The following is a 16,587-nucleotide window of genomic DNA, read 5'->3' on the forward strand; positions in this document are numbered from 1 at the left end:
CTATGACAAGAAGGGAGAATCAGGGTCCTACTCCCCGCTGCCCCCAGCGTGGGCCTGTGGACTGTCCACTCAGAGCAGAGGCCTTACCTGGTTGCTGGGATCCCAGGGGACAGAGAGGGGCATTTCTGCCTGTTTACAGGACACGATGTACTTCCTGGAAGAGAGAAGGCGACAACCATGGTCCCTGGGGAGCCCATGTCTTTCAGAAGACTTCTCTCCCTGTGCTCAGCCCAGCAGGGACGAGGGACTCCTGTCTGGCCAGGGAGGCAGGCTGGGCACACAGAAAACAGGAGCTGAGAGCCTACAACCTCGTTCAGAAGCAGAGCAAGGCCAGGAGCAGGGTGCCGGGGGGAGGCTTGGGCCCTGCACCCTCGCTGAACAGTTGACTCTCTGGCTAAGCAGCTTCGCCTCCATGCTCAGCAGCCTCCTCCAAACAGTGGGATCGGGAGGGGTCGTCATGAAGACGAGGGTTGGCCTATGGTAAGTGCCCGGTAGAGGCACACTTTTCCTATTAGCACAAACTCCAGAGTATTTCCAGCACTTTAGGGGCCGTCATGTGCTTCGAAGCCATGGTGCACACCTGGCTATGCGTCTTGAGCAGCTGCATCTCCTCTCAGGACCTTTCTTCATCTGCCCAACATGCATCAGAGTCAATGGAAGGAACCCAGGATTTAGAAATGGCTGGACCTGGCCAGGTTCAAATTCTCACTCTGCCCATCATTCCTATCTGTGTGCCTGTGGCCACATAACCCCTCGTCCTCAGTGTCCTCCCCTGGACGATGGGCCAGGAAGACCTCCGGCTAGTGAGGCTGTGTGGATGTAAAAGGCCCGGCCAGTGCCCACCACAAGGGCAGCACTGAAGAAATGCCAGGCCCTGGGGCCTGGGAAACAGGCAGACAGCCCAGAACCTGTGACCCCTCCCGCCACCCAGCCCACACTTGCCTGTCCAGTCGGATCTTCTTCCTGGCACTAGCCTCTCGGTAGCGCCGCTCACCATCCTGGGGAGGGACACAGGGACAAGATGTGATGCAGGTCCACCTGTGCCCTCCTCCCCATTCCTGTGTTATTGTCTGCTCCAGAAGGGCCCAAGGAGGCCCTGCAGCCCTAATGTGGAGTTCAGGTTCATCGGGGCAGAGAGTCCAAGCAAACTAGGACAGGAAAGTGCCGAGTCTCTGAGCTCCAGCCTCAGCTTCCCCTAGACTCTCTGAGTGACTTTGGGAACAACTCCAGCCCTCACTGGACTCCGCTATCCTCCTCTGCACAGGGGCATCGCAAAGGGTACTTGCAGCGCCAGTAAGAACCCACATTTCCTGGGCACTTGCTGTTACCGGCAGTCCTCTCAAGCATGTCCGTGCAAAATGTCAAATAAGCCTCACAACAACCCTCTAGAGTCAGTACTCATTGTATCCCCATTTTACAGAGGAGGAAACTGAGGCACAGAGGTTAGTGGCTTACCCAAGCTCTCAGGGGTAAGGAGTGGGGCCAGGAACAGAACCCTGATGGCCTGACCCGGAGCCCACCCTCTTCACCACCGCTTCTAGTGTCCCCCCACTCATGAGCATTCACTTGCACAGGCCTGAGAGGCATTCATCAACTGTATGCTGCACCTCTCCTGCCGGGCTCCCCTGCTCCCGTTGCCCCACCCCTGCCCCCACTGTCAACGTCCAGCTGTGGATGGGGGGTTTTCACAGCCAATTCTCAGCCCTGTGAGGCAGGCAGGCAGGGCAGGCCTCCCCAGGCAGAGGGAGTGCCTCTCCATGGTCATCCTTTGGCCTCCCCAGAAGGAAGCCCAGAATTGGCCCACAGGAGGCACAAGATTGCATTTTTTAAGAGACAGGCTTTGAACTCCAGCGCCTGACTCCTGCTCATATGCTTCTAGCTCTCCCGTCACCTCCCCCTCATAATGGTCACCATTTACTGAGTGTCTACAGGGCTTAGACAGGCACAGGGCCAGGGTCCCGCAGACACCCCCCAACACCCTTGTGAGGCAGGAATGCAGATACAGCCACTTTAAGGGGGAGACTAGAAACTTGCAGAGGGCGCCCACTACAATGTGCCAGAGTGGAGTTCCAACCCACATCTGACCCAAAAGCCAGTGCTCTTCCAACTCTGCAGGTGCATGAATGCCTATTAACACCTGAGGGGCACCTGGGTGGCTCAGTAGTTGAGCGTCAGCCTTTGACTCAGGTCATGATCCCGGGGTCCTAGGATCGAGTCCCACATTGGGCTCCCCGTGGGGAGCCTGTTTCTCCCTCTGCCTATGTCTCTGCCTCTCTCTGTGTGTCTCTCATGAATGAATGAATAAAATATTTAAAAAACAAAAAAACCACCTGACCAAGGTCCATACACAAGATCCTAGTTCTTTCAGGCAGACCAAGGTGCTTGCCTTGCACAAAGGGCATCTCTGGGGGGATCACAGGGCAGCCAGAGCTGGCCATGCTCTTGCAGAGGGGCAGAGTTGAGCCCATCACCCCCCAGATGTGTCAGGGGCTAGCAGACCCCACCACCCCCCTGGGCAGAGAGGGTGGGGAGCTGGTGGGGACACAGGGTGCCACTCACCCCAGGCTGGGGCCGAATCCAGGGCAGTGTCCGAGGCTGGTCATCCGCGTCCAGGACCACGAAGGTCATGAAGGCACTGTTGATGTGACGCCGATGGGTCTCAGCCTCCTGGCGATAAGCCTCCACGCACACACCCACCTCCATGCTGAAGGAGAAGGACGGCTGCTTCCATGCTGGACAGACCTTGCTGAACCCATGCCCCTACCCAACATGCACACACACGCACGCACGCACGCACACATGTGTACACACGCACACTCCTGCAGCTCTCCCAGCAGCTCAGATCAAGATCCCTCTGCTAGGAAACCCAGGTGGTCCCTTTCATCCATGTTTATGGGCAGCTCCTACATGCCTGGCCCTATGCTAGTCACTGGGGACACGGAAATGAATAAACTGATTAGGTCTATGCCCTCATGGGCTAACAGCTGGGAGATGGGACAATAAATAAATACATATATACACATATACATGCATATGTACATATAAGGTGTAATGTAATATTTATGCACATGTGCATATACATATATATGTAGACACACACATATATAATACGTCGTGTGAACTGCAAAGGATTATGGCAGGATGTGAGCAAGAAGGTGGGGATGCAGAGCCTAATTGGGAAAAAATGTCCATCACGCACATCCTCACAAGGGCTCTAACAGCCATGCTCCTGATAAAGCTCAATTGCTGCCGTTTCTGCATATCCATCTTCATTAATCATAAAAACACAGTCCCCTAGTTTAGGAAGCTCTAAGCATAACCTATTCCTTAAAACAAGCTTGTGAAATAAACATTGCTCCCCTCTTTAAAAAAAAAAAAAAAAAAAGGAAGCTCTAAGCATGTGGATGGGATGCAGAGGAGGAATGCAAGACCCAGAATGGGACAGTGACTGGGCCAAGGTCAGGAAGGGAAGCTGGACTGAAAGGTGGGCCTTGCAGTCCTTAGTTCAGGGTTCTCTGCAGCCCCACCCTCCACATAGCAGCAGAATATGTGAGGGACATACTGAGTAATGACAAGCACAGTAATAATCATCTTTACTGAATGTTTTCTCTGGCATTCTGCGCAAGACAACTGTGATGTAGTAGCAAGGGCAAAAGAACCGAAGCTCAGTGGGGGCCACCTGGTGGCTCAGTCGGTTAGGTGTCTGACTCTTGATTTCAGCTCAGGTCATGATCTCAGGGTCGTGAGACAGAGCCCCGCGTGGGGCTGCATGCTCGAGCACAGAGCCTGCTTTTGATTCTTTCTCCCTCTCTGCCTCTGGTCTCTCCCCCAACCCCACCCCAGTCCCCTCTCCCCACCCCCAGACTCTCTCTCTCCCTAAAATAAATAGATAATAGATAGATGATAGATAGATAGATAGATAGATAGATAGATAGATAGATAGATAGTAACACTTATTTTTAAAAAGAACTGAAGTTCAGAGATGTTGAGTAACTTGCCTCAAGCCACATGGCCAGTAAAGGAGAGCGGATCTCGAACACAGGGAGCCAGGCTCCCTCATTTTTAACAACTACATTATGATTTTTGAAATCCCCAACAAAGATACATATTTAAAGTAAGCTTCCTCGGATGTATCAGGATTCATTCCAAATTAAGGCCTCTGGGAACAAATGGTTATTTTAGGGAAAAGGTGGGAAAGGATTTGATAAATGACAGAACACTGGCAAGAGGTGGCCCCATGATCTGAGCATGTGTAGTGTGGCGGGCTCAGAGGCAGGAGCCAGGAAGAGAGGCAGACACACTGAGCATGGGGCTGATCTGAGGCTGCAGGGGCCGTGGGACAGGGGAACCCAGAGGAGGGAACAGCAGAGCTGCACCTTGGTCACAGTGAAGAGGCCGGGCAGCTGGGCAGGGTTTAGACCTCACAGGGCTCATCTGCAGGGGAAAGGGTCAGGAAAAGCTCTCAACTCCAGGGGGCCCTGGTCCCGCCCCTTACCTATGCTTGAAGGCGTTGTTGACGATGGCCTTGAGCACCAGGCGGTCCCCCACCTGCGAAGGGCCCCGGAAGTGGAACATCTCAATGGCCTTCAGCGTAGGGTGGGCACGGCACAGCCGGCTGGAGGAAGCCGGGGTTGGGGAGACAGGGCAAATGCCCCAGTGCTTCAGTCACAGGCTTGGGCCAGCTTCTGCCCCTACTTCATCCACAGACCCATCCCAGAACCACATGCACTGCCCTCTGGCCCACCCCCTCCCACCCGACCCAGCCCACTTCTGCCCAGAGGAACAGAACAGCAGTCCCATTTCACATCTTAGAACACTCAGGTCTATGCATGGCTAGCAGGCAGCTGAGCTTGAGGCCACAGATTTACCCCAGGGCTTGAGGTAAATCCCTTCCCTATTTTCCCTCAACCTTGACACCCCAGTATCTGCTGCTTCTACTACCTAGAAGCCCTCTACTCACTCAAAGCTACTTGTCATTCAAGGCTCAGCTAAAGACCTCTTCTCCAGGAAGCCTTCCCTGACTATCTGGGCTGTGATCCCCCTCTGAGATCTTATGGCACACAGAGACTGAGCTGCCCGAAATGTCATTGCTTATGCACTGTGTCCCCCAGGGTGAACTCAGGGGAGGGGCCACTTGAGCCAGGCTCTTTAGAGCTGAGGACTAATAGAAAGACGTGGGTTAAGGAAGGCACTCCTGGCAGAGGGAACAGCAAACACAAAGTCATGGAGGTATTAGGGTCAGTCAGTGAACATCTGTTAACATAGCTATGAAAAAAAAACCACCCTAATATTTAGAGAAAAACAATCTACAGACAAGTGCCACAATTACAGGAGAGGGTAGGAATTATTTTCACCTCTAGGGAGAAGGGAAGTTAGAGAGGCTTCATAGACTTTAGCAGACCAAAAAGAGAAGTGGCACAGTGAGAGGTTAGAGCAGGAGAAAAGGCAGGGGTTGGGAATGGGGAAGAGCAAATGGCTTGACTCGCTGGGAGCATAAGATACAGGAAGACAGCGGGCAGGGTGAGGTCAAGGGGAGGCCCTAGCACAGGGCCAGGGGCTTGGCATTTCCCATGCAGGTGATGAAGACTGTGGAGGGCTTTCTAAGTCAAGGAAGGAATGGCCAGCTTACAGAAAAATTACTCCTCTCTGGCTCTCTGGGTCTGAAAGCTCCAGGTTACCCTAACAGAACAGCCAAACTCCTGAAGCCTTGAATGCCAACACCAAGCTGGGGTTTCTCCCCTAGAGGGAGCCAGCCAAAGGAAGGAGGGAAAGAAAGGTGGGGAGCAGAGGCAGCGCACTCTCCCCTCACCTGGCTGCAATGGTGGCCACGTTCTCCATCCAGGCCATGATCTGGCCCCCAAAGGTATTGCCTTGGTGATTGGCATGGGGGGGCAGGACCAGCTCCACACTCTCCACGCGGGTCTTCTCAGCTGGCACCAAGCAGCAGCAGTCTCTGTTCTCCAGATCTGACCCGGCAAGGGCAGAGGGAGGAAAATGGGATGCGGAGAAGCTCCCAAAGACAGATCCTCCCAAGGGGCAAACCCAGGGGCCCCCACCACTAGCATGATCAGTCACCCGGATGCTTGTATAGACTCAGCACCGAGAGTGCCTTCCCTGGATGAGGAGCAGGACTCGGGAGGATGGAGGTGAGGTTGTCGCAGGGCGGTGGGTGGGACACTTTCTTGTGGTGGGTCTGAACGCAGGTTGATCGACTCGGGACAGTCAGGGACCTCTCTGACCCTCTGTTTCCTCATTGGTATAGGGTGGACGTCAGACCCAACCCAGGAGGATGGTGAAGATGAAGTGTGATCATGATTCTAGAGCACTTGGCACCAAACTCAGGAGACAGAGACTCTCAGGATAGTTCTCCCCTCTCTCTGACGAGACGGGCCCTGTCACACAGGGGAAATCAGAGCCCTCAGTAGGAGAGGCCCAAGAATGGGCAGGGTTTTAGGGGTCAGAGGAACAACTGCTGACCCTGACCCAAGGAGGTGCCATGCATCTCCCCTCCACCAGCGACAGAGACCTCGTCAGGGAGGATCCATCAAAAAGGTGGCCTCCCACTGGCTTGCAGGCTGCTCAGAGGTGCCACAGACAGCTGGAGGTGGGGGGCGCTGAGCTAAGATCTGGAGACAGGCAGGTAGGACTGTCACAGGTAGCAATCAGGCCTTGGCTTAGTTGGAGCTGAGGGCAAGTCAAAGGACAGCACTGGGTGAAGCTAAGTGAGCAGCCAGGGGCCCAGATGCCACACTAAGGCATTTGGACTTGGGTAGGAGGGCTATATATAAGGACAAGAGGGATTCAGGAGGGCTGCAGTGGACGGATGGCTCCAGGGCATCTCAAGGACAGTAGGAAGAGCCAGGTGTCCCCAGCCACACCCCCAGAGCCCGCATACATAAGGCACACGGACCTGGGAGACCCTCTCACTGCTTTACTGGGGCCAGCGGCTTCTGCTCACTCTTTCCCACTCTGGGCAGCTGAAGCACATTTGAATTGTCCTATAATTGCCTCCTCTGGGGCTCAAGGAAGACACATCTTACTGCTCTGGAGATTGGCGAGTGAATCCAAGGTTACCCCTTTGGGCCTTTGCCCAGCCTGTGTTCTCTGTCAGGAAAGCCTTTCCTTATCTCTGCATCTCTCAAAATCCTGCCAGTGCACAAGAGATCTTTGTGTGCTGCTATAGAACAATCTCCAAGATGAACAACCTCCCTTCTTTAAGGGAAAAGAAGATACAGAGCAGTATATGTTGCTCTTGGGTAAAAAGAGAGAGCTAAATAATACACAGTATGCTTAAATATGCAAGGAATCTTCTGGAAAGGTACCCCAAAATGAGTAACTGGAGGGGGCCCGGATTCTGGATAGGAGAGTCTTGCTTTTATTCTATATGTATATCTACATCTATATTATTTATGTGTGTGTGTATCTATGTGTGTGTGTATATATATATATATACATATATGTGCTTATCTATGTATGTGCCTTTTAAAAAATCCTACAGTCCTCAGGACACCTGGGTGGGTTGAGCCTTTACCTTCGACTCAGGCCTGATACCAGAGTTCCAGGATGGAGTCACACATTGGGCTCCCCATAAGGAGCCTGCTTCTCCCTCTGTCTATGTCTCTGCCTCTGTCTGTGTGTCTCTCATGAGTAAACAAATAACCTTTAAAAAAAAAAGTCCTCAAAGCCATGCTCAATAGTACCTTCCCAAATACCCTGAATCCTAGAGACCCAGGTAGGTTTTGTGGACAACAAAGGGCTTTCCTCATGTCCTAATTCCATTTTCACAGCTCCTGGGAGCTGAGCAAGGGGCCCAACATGCCTTTCCCCAAAAGAGACCTTGAGGCAAGAGGGCCATCAGGTCAGTAAGTACATGTACCAAGGAGACTCGCTTCCTCCCTCTGCCCAGTGGGGCCTAGGACAAAGGGGGGCATGCAGGGTGCCAGCTGCCCTCCCCACTCATGGCCACTCACCACCCTGAATGGCACAGTTGGCCAGGAGGTCCTTGATGGTGTCCGCATAGACCAGCCGCATACGCCGGCGCTCAGCCGCCACGCTATGCTCGGTCTTCTCCTCCTCCGTCCGTGGTGTGATCTGCTTCAGCTTCACCTGTGGGCAGGGGGGTGGGGATGCTGAGGACGGGTCTCCTGAAAGCAGGAAGGCCTGTGCCCCCAGCCTCATGGCATACCTGGGGCTGCTGCTGGATGGTTACAAGTCTCGTCCCCATCTTCCCATCTCCATGTAGACTGATATATAACCCTCCAAATGTCCCCAGGCCCCTTTCTTGGGCAAAGGCACAAGGTTAGGGAGGGGGTGGTCTACGGGACATGTAAGGGAATGATGAGACCTGAAGACTCCTCATGTGAGATGCACAGGGAGAGGTGGGAGAGAAACAGAGGGAGGGTGCCTAGGGTCTGACCACAGTTGAGGGGAGCTTCTTTGAGGGCTGTAAACTCCCTGAACCCCATTTCACCCCTCCACCAACCCCCAGCTCACCGCCCTGGTCCCAGCCTGCCATGACAGGCACCCGGGTGGCCCAGCAACAGGGAGCAGCCAGGTGTCACTCCTACCTTGGAGAGCTCCCGGTGGGCCACAAAGGTGGCCAAGGCCTTGCAGACATTCCACTGCTTCTCAGAGCACAGGTCTTCAGAGGTCACCTGGATGCCCACCTAGAGAGGAAGAAAAGGTGGGAGGAGTGAGGAGGAAAATGGACCTCCAGCCTATGAGACAGGAAGGCCCACCCCAGGCCAGGCCTTGTATTTCTGTATCACCCAGAGTCTCGGAGGCCAGAAACCTGGGATAGATCCCTGGACAGCCTTGGGCAAGTCACTTCCCTTCTCTGGTTCTTGGCTTCCTCATCTATAAAATGGGAGTGAGCACAGGTGTCTGGCTATTTCAGTTGGTAGAGCATGCAACTCTTAATCTCAGGGGTCGTGAGTTCAAACCCCATGCTAAATGAATGAATGAATGAATGAATGAATGAATGAATGAATGAAGAGTGAGCATACCTACCATCAGAGTTACAGAGGGAATGAAAATGAGACTGTGTCTAGGAAACGACTTAAAGAAAGTAAAATGTTAGCTAGATTGAAAAGACAGGCACCTGAGGGGTGGCCTGAGGGTCCCCAGAGGCAGTCAGGATTCTGCCTTCCCAGCCTCAGTGGCCCGGCTAGGGGAAGCTGCCTGGGCCTGGTGTCCACAGGTGGGAAACAGTCCCTCCACCCACCCACCCCCAGAGCTCACAGAGCTCACCTAAGAACCCTGCAGCAGAGGAATCATGCTCCCATTTCACAGATGGAGAGACAGAGGCTGTGGGAGGTGAGCTAATAATGGGCTGAAGTCCAGGGGTCTCCCTGCGCCAGCCCTGCTGCCGCCAGGGTCAGGCCCGGCGGCTGTCTTCCCCACTTTCCGCCACCGCCTGGCTGCCAAAGAGGGTCTGAGGTTAGGTGTGAAGACCCAGGAGGCTGAAAGTCAAATCTCAGGTTGGAATCTATGTGACCTGGCCACCTGAGGCAAGTCTCTTCCCATCCCTGGCCATGAGTGTTCCCTTCTATGTTATGGGGTATTGAACAGGAACATCCTGAGGATCCTCTCAGCCCTGCCAGCCGTTCCAGAATTCTGCTGCCTCCCGGGGCCCTGAGAGTGTGAGTGTGCCCAGGCTGGGGGCTGAGAAGGGAAGGGAGGGGAGGAAAACCCAGCCACCCACCTACCCACCCCAGGCAGCAACCACCCCACACACCTCCATGCTGGAGTTGAAGGCCCGGTTCACCTTGGCCTTGATATTCACCACCTGTCCGATGCTGGGGAGAGAAAAGCAGGAAGTGGGCCTTCCAGGGGGAAAGGAAGAGGGGCCCCAGATACTTGCAGGGCCTCTGCTGAGGGTATCTGGCAGGGCAATGTCATGGCTTGCAGACCTTATTCACGTTGGCAATGTCACTGAGTCCCCAAAGCAAGCTGGCAAGACAGCCTTAGCACCCCCTTTTACGGGGGGGAAGTGGAGACTGAGAGAAGAGGCATAATTTCATTCATCTCCCCCTGTCTGGTGAGTGCTCAAGCTTCTGTTTGTGGCTCATGGTCCCCTCTCCTTGGGGAACCTTCCCTGCCCCTCTGTCCCTCAATAAGATTCACCCTCCCAACAGACGGGCCTAGGGCCTCTGTCTCCCCCACAATTCCTAAGCTCCACTGGGGTCAGCATCACATCTGTTTTGCTCTCCATTGACCCTACAAGGCCTAGCACCCGGCATGGGGTAGGTCCTCCATAAATAGTGGCCTACTGAATTAATGCATCCCACATCTGCTGAAGGCCTACTAAGTGCAAGGGACTATACACAGAGGGTGGGAAGGAGAACAGACACATTTAAAGAATGCCTACTCTGTGCCTAGCACCATGCATTACCTCATTGGAGCCTCCTATAAGCTTGACAGGTAGGTTTAGGGGGATTGAACATCAGAAAGGGTGAGCCATTTGCCCAAGGTCACCCAGCTAAAAAATAATAGAGCCAGGGTTCTAGATTGTTCTGTTGACTACACTGGCCCCACTCTGTCCAGCTGCAGCCTGTCCCTCTGGAATAATTCCTGTGTCCACGTAAACAATCAGAGTCCCTAGAGGAGCCACCTCACCTGCTCTGCATGTAACTGGAAGCAGCAGAGGGCGACCAGATGATAGACTATGAAGAGGCCCCAGACAGGGGCTGCGGCGACCCTGAGCAAGTCCTTTCATCTCTCTGTGCCTTGGATCACAAACCTAGAAAGCACAGTGCTCATTTCTTCTTCCCCAGAGCTAGGAGGGTCCCTTCCAAGGGCCCTGCCTGCCTGTCAAAGGGTGACAGCAGACATGGTGAGAAGAGCCACATAGGCCTGGGTTCCAATCATGCTCTAGCATGACTGTCACACTACTGAGTTGCGGGACATTGGACAAGTCACTTTGCCTCTCTGAGCCTATTTCCTTGTCTGTCAGGTACAGAGAAGCACAACTACTGAGTGTCAAGCGAGAGGAGATGTGCCAGAGTCAGTGCCAGGCCCGGCCCCACTGCAGGAGCTCCATAAACAACAGGAGCTCACGTTTGCCAAGGACCTGTCCGCTTCTGTTTATTCTGTTCACAGTCCTAATAGGCACGGCCGGGACTGCCACTTCTAGGAGATGCATGCTGACATGTGGAGGGATGAAGTACCATGGTGCCTGCAACTTACTTTCAAATGGTTGAGAAAAGAGAGAGAGAGAGAGAAGTATGTGTATTTATTTATCCATATATAGATAAAGCATATTTAGCAAGAAACATTAACTCTTGAATCTCACTGATAGTGACCATTGCACTATTCAATGTCTCCATAATTCTGAAAGTTTTCATGATAAGAAATTAGGAGAGTATTTCCATGATCCCTAAAATAAAAATAACAAACTAGTTTCTTTTTTTTTTAAGATTTTTTTTATTTATTTACTCATTGAGACAGACAGAGAGAGGCAGAGACACAGGCAGAGGGAGAAGCAGGCTCCATGCAGGGAGCCCGACGTGGGACTCCATCCAGGGTCTCCAGGATCACGCCCTGGGCTGCAGGCGGCGCTAAACCGCTGCGCCACGGGGGCTACCCCAACAAACTATTTTCTATGGTACTAAAAAAAAAGAGATTTGTGTCTCTTCTTCCTCCCCTCTTCCTCTTCCTCTTCTCCCTCTTCCTCCTCCTGCTCTCCCACCTTCCTCCTGCTCCCCATCTCCTCCTCATTGGCTTCCCCCAAAGTCAAGCAGACACTCATTTGGACTCCTGAGCTTCTCCCCTCCTCCTGATTCTCTTCCATCCACTCACCTCAGGCCAAAACCAACTCCTTCCCCAGAGTCATGGCCCAGCCTCCTCAGTGGCCCCCTCAAACCTCTGGCTCCCCTACACCCCCTCCAGGTCTTCCTCGCATCAAAGAGAGGCAGCTCCCACAAACAAACCCTTCCCCACAACCAGTTTACTGTCAGGGGACAGAAGAGCATGTTAAATGGCACCACAGTGATACTAACAGAAAAACCCAGATGATGGAGAACTCAATAAGGCAAATGACCAGGTTTCCTCCACAAATAAATTTTGAGGAAGAAAGGGAGAGAGATGGTGAGGAAACAGGGTGCTGGGGGGAGGTGTAGCACCCATATATAAAAAAGACTTAAGAGACATAGCAACCAACTGCAACCTTATTTGCCTCTTGAACAACAAAAATAACTGTAAAGCAAAACAAAATAAAAACAAAATCAGGAGACAGAGTGAGCCCCTGAAAGCAGACTGGATATTTGATGTTAGTGAGAAATTATTGTTAATTTTGTGTAGGTGTAGTAATGATGTTGAGGTTATGTTTAAAGGGAGTTTTGTGGGATGCCTGGGTGGCTCAGTGATTGAGTGTCTGCCTTCAGCTCAGGGCGTGATCCTGGAGTTCCGGGATCGAGTGCCACATCAGCTCCCTGCATGGAGCCTGCTTCTCTCTCTGCCTATGTCTCTGCCTCTCTCTCTCTCTCTTTCTCTGTATATCTCTCATGAATAAAAAAATAAAAATCTTTACAAAAAAAAAAAATAATAAAAAGGAGTTCTGCTGGGGCACCTGCAGTGGTTGAGCATCTGTCCAGGACTCCAGGCAGCTCACGGGCCCACCAGGTGGGGAGATGGGGGAGGGGCCCTGGCTTTGTGGTGGGCAGCTCAGGGGGACCAAGACACAGGAGGAGCCACTTACCTAATGGTGTGCTCAAAATAGATGTCATCCATGGAGGCAGTGACGCAGGGGCAGCCAGCGTGCCTCTCAGCTGGTGTCGGAAGAAAGCCGTGTGTTAGCAGCGTCCCCATGTCACCAGACCTCTGAGCCAACATCAGGGGGCCTGAGCTAAGGCCACTGCTCCTGGCCAACACCCCTACCCTCCCTTATCTTCCTCGATGACTACCCCCGACCCCGTTTCTTTATGAGTTTTGTCTGTGGCGTCTCTCCTTCCTGGGGGACTGCAAGTCACTTGAGGGTGAAGGGTTTGCCTGTCGGACGGCAGTGTTGCCATCCGGGGAATGGTGCCTGGTGCACAGTACACCCCCAATGAGCGGCTGTTAGATGACTAAATGATCACATGGGCTAGTGTACTTCCCAGCTCTCCCAGGCGTCATGCCTCTGCTGTCGGCTTCCCCCACCTCTGTTTCCTTGCCTGAGTCACTCTGACCCTTGGGGCTATGCTCCCCGCCTTCGTCCTTCTGGAATCCCTCCCCACCCAGGGCTGGGTCAGAGCCCCTGCTCTGTTCTCCCACAGACCTGACTGATTCTGCCTCTGGCCCAGCCCCCGTTGAGCCGTGCTGGGCAGCAGCAGGGAACAGACGGGTCACCTCACTGGACTGTGAGGTCCCTGTGGGTCGGGGAATACCCAGGCTCCCCAAGGATGGAAAGGAGCTCCATTCAGCTCCACTCGATAAGATCATAAGATCGGCAGGCAGCCCCGGCCCCGGCTCACGCTCACGGCACTCCCAGGCCAGCCTGGAGCCGCCGCACCCGAGGTGGCAGGGTGTTGGTGCAGGGGCTGAAGGGTGCAGGCCAGCCCCCCGAGCTGTGGAGTGCAGGGGAGAGAGGGTGGCCCGAGCTGAGTGGGAAGACGTGGGAAGGGACATTTCAGGCCAGTGGAACAGCATGAGTGGAGAGCGGGATGAGTGCGGTGCTGGGGGCCGTGGGGGAACCACGGTGGCCACCTCTGATAACCAAGGCCTCTCCTCCGAGCGGTGGGCCTCCGCGGCAGGACTGCTGTGCCAGGCGTGGGCTCACCGGACAGGCAGGCCGTGGTGTCGATCCACTTGAGCAGCTGCCCGACGCTCAGCTCGCCACGCTGGTTGGTGTGGCAGGGCAGCACCAGCTGGCTCATCTGCACCTCCGTGGGGTTCCGGTAGCCCTCGCCGTCTGCCATGGCACCGCTGTCTTTCTCTGCACGGGAGGCTGACTTCCGGGACGTGCGGCTTGAGAACACAGAGGCGATGCCCTGGCGAAAGGTGGGGACAGACCTGAGTGCCTCAGGGAGAGCAGAGAGCACCCCAGGGCCACCTCCCACCAGACCCCAACTCCAAGAGTGGCCGTCACCTCCAGCCTGGGCTCTCAGACCCCAGGGGGGCTCCCCGGATGCCACTTCCACCCAGTTTCCTTTTGGCCACCGACTCCACGTTAGCAGAACCGTGGACCTGAGGGAGGGGGAGGGAAATTCAGCCCTCCCTCCAGCTCGTGGGCCAGCTCGTTACAGTTTTGCCTCAGACTGACCTTCATTCTGGAAAGATTCCCCTTCTCTATGCAGGGAGGCCTGGTGAGCCCTCTAGCAGTCAAGTCTGGGGATTTGTTCCCAATAAAGTATTCCAAGAAGCAGCTCCTATTTCTGCTGCCCCCCCCCCGCGCCCCCGGCACGGGCCTTTGCTCGGGCTCCATCATTCTTCAGATGACCTCGGAGGCAGCACCTCCGTTGGGTGTTCATCTGTCCTTAGCACTTGGCTTTACTGACTGGAAGGGCTCTGGGCCTTGACGGACCAGCTGTCTGATCCAGGCCAGGCCCACAGCAGCTGCCAGCTGGAGGAGCAGCAGAGAAAATCCTCAAGCTTATGAATCAGAGGTGGAGTTTCTGCTCAGGGCCTAGCTTGTCTGTCCCCAGGCAGAGGGGTGGGGAGAACCTGGCAGTACCTTGGACAGGTTGGGATGGGGAAGGGGGCCTCCTGCCTCTCTAGCCCGCTCTCCCTAACAGGCTGTGAATGAGAGCTGAGTACACTTGCCTGTGTGAGAAAAATGACACGAGTTCCAATTCTAGTGGCCGGTGCACTTGCAGTGATAACAGTCACTGCCGACATTTATATAACGCTTATTAAGCATCAAACAGTCTTCTAAGAACTTTGCACACATGAATTCCACGAACCCCTGGGATGGGTTCCTTGTTACCCTCCCTCTACAGGTGAGGCTCCAGGAAGTGGCAAAACACAGCTGTGACCCAAGGTCTGGCTACAAAGTCTGAGGTCCTACCCACCACACTACACTGTCTACACCCGGGGCTGGGCCTGGACTCAGCAGCAAGCAACCAGTGCCACAACCCAACACCGACCCTGCTACAGTTGCAGACAGGGACAAGGATGGCTCTGGTGCTGGGATCTGTACTCCTTGGATCATTTCCCCCATGAGGCTCCCATAGTGTGAGCTACAGAGCTCAGCATCAAGGAGAGAAAGGAGGGCAGCCCCGGGAGTGCTCAGCCTGGGAGAAGGCCACAGGGTGCCAGGCTTGCAGGCTCCTGCAGGTATCTGGCAGGCCGCTGTGGTCCAAGCAGCAGGACACGTCACCATGGTAACCACTGCCAAGGCATTTCTGGCCTGTTGTGCATTGGGGGCCTGTGTAGATGTGGAAGTGGAGCTGCCTTTCTGGGTGTGGGAGATGGTAGGGGGAGGAGGCAGGCAGACTTCAGTCACCCATACCCTTCCCAAACCCGTCCCACAGCCTGAGGTCCTGGGCAGAACATTCCAGAAGGCCGTAGAGCAAGCTAGGGAAATGGAGGAGGCCAGATGCAAAGGGTAAGTGGTCAAAAGAAAGACAGCAGACCATATGGGATTTCCAGGCAGTTCCAGGCATGTACACAGGGAAGCCCTACACACAACATCCCTGCTTTACAAACCAATTTCCACATCTACCTCTTCACAAGGAAGGCAGAGGGTGTGGACTGTCAACCCCATTTCACAGATGAGAAAAGTGAGGATGGAAAAAGCCATAGACCAGGAGCTGGGACATCTGAGTCTCAGTGCTCCCTCTGCTTCTGACCTGTCAGTTCCACTCTCACCAGCCTCCTATTTTCTGTTCTATGAAAAGGAGTCCCTACCGTCCCATTGGACTCTGTAGGCCTAGAAAAGACAAGATCTTTGCCTTGTTCATTCATTCATGCATGCATTCATTCATTCGTTCGTTCACTGAGCACTTCCTCTGTGCCCTGGACCAAATATTGAAAGAAGAAAGATAAATTGGTTCATTCCTTCTAAGAAGCTCCTACTCTAGTACTCTTACTTAGAAGGGCCTGGCACACAGTAGCACCACATCAAAGGTTTGTGGAGGGACAAACAGAGACAGACCTGAGTTCAAATCCTAGCCTTGTCCCTCTGGTGCTATGCGATTCTGAGCAAGTCCCCGCCCCTCCTGAAGCTCAGGTGTCACTCACTGGGCAAGCAGGTGCAGAGGGAGATTGCCGATCACTAAGGCACCCCTGGTCCTGGTTTCAGGATTCTGGACTCCGCCCCTGCAGGGTGCTTGCATGCCTAGCTGACATGTCTGCTGAGAAAGCTGAGGAGTCCTGTCACCTTGTCAGACAGGAAATATTGTGCTTCTCTGAGCAGGGCTGAGGCACCCAGGAGAACTGAGGAATGAGACCCCCTGTGGCCATCCCCCACTCTCATCAAAGAGAGGGGCACAGAACCCCTGGGCTAGAGCACAAGCAGAGGGGACAGGGCAGCACCAGGAGCCCCAGGCACAGCCTCTCAGACTCCAACTCTTTCCTTGGCTCCATGGCAATCTGCTCACGTCATGGAAGGCCAGGCTGGCCCTCCTCCCATCCCAAGGTGGGCAGGCAGCCAGCCTGGGAGACAGGGGC

The 16,587-nt window shown here is 54.2% G+C and overlaps 1 protein-coding gene across 4 annotated transcripts in view; it reads right to left on the reverse strand.

The window, feature by feature from the left end:
* Positions 1-16,587, reverse strand: part of ACOT11 (acyl-CoA thioesterase 11) — a 47,976-nt gene that overhangs the window by 5,060 nt on the left and 26,329 nt on the right. For 3 of the 4 annotated variants that reach the window (XM_038537449.1, XM_038537446.1, XM_038537447.1), the window contains exons 2-11: positions 13,757-13,967; positions 12,698-12,767; positions 9,737-9,797; positions 8,568-8,666; positions 7,971-8,106; positions 5,810-5,966; positions 4,496-4,615; positions 2,560-2,704; positions 943-998; positions 88-154 (exon numbers count right to left, since the gene is read on the reverse strand). In XM_038537449.1, coding sequence (XP_038393377.1) covers positions 88-154; positions 943-998; positions 2,560-2,704; positions 4,496-4,615; positions 5,810-5,966; positions 7,971-8,106; positions 8,568-8,666; positions 9,737-9,797; positions 12,698-12,767; positions 13,757-13,895 — 1,050 coding nt within the window. In that variant the 5' untranslated portion in view covers positions 13,896-13,967. Of the gene's footprint in view, positions 1-87; positions 155-942; positions 999-2,559; positions 2,705-4,495; positions 4,616-5,809; positions 5,967-7,970; positions 8,107-8,567; positions 8,667-9,736; positions 9,798-12,697; positions 12,768-13,756; positions 13,968-14,239; positions 14,360-16,587 lie in introns of those variants that run through there. The other variant, XM_038537448.1, reaches the window with a different exon arrangement.

Source organism: Canis lupus, chromosome 5 (assembly GCF_011100685.1).
Source record: "Canis lupus familiaris isolate Mischka breed German Shepherd chromosome 5, alternate assembly UU_Cfam_GSD_1.0, whole genome shotgun sequence".
Classification (NCBI taxonomy): domain Eukaryota; kingdom Metazoa; phylum Chordata; class Mammalia; order Carnivora; family Canidae; genus Canis; species Canis lupus.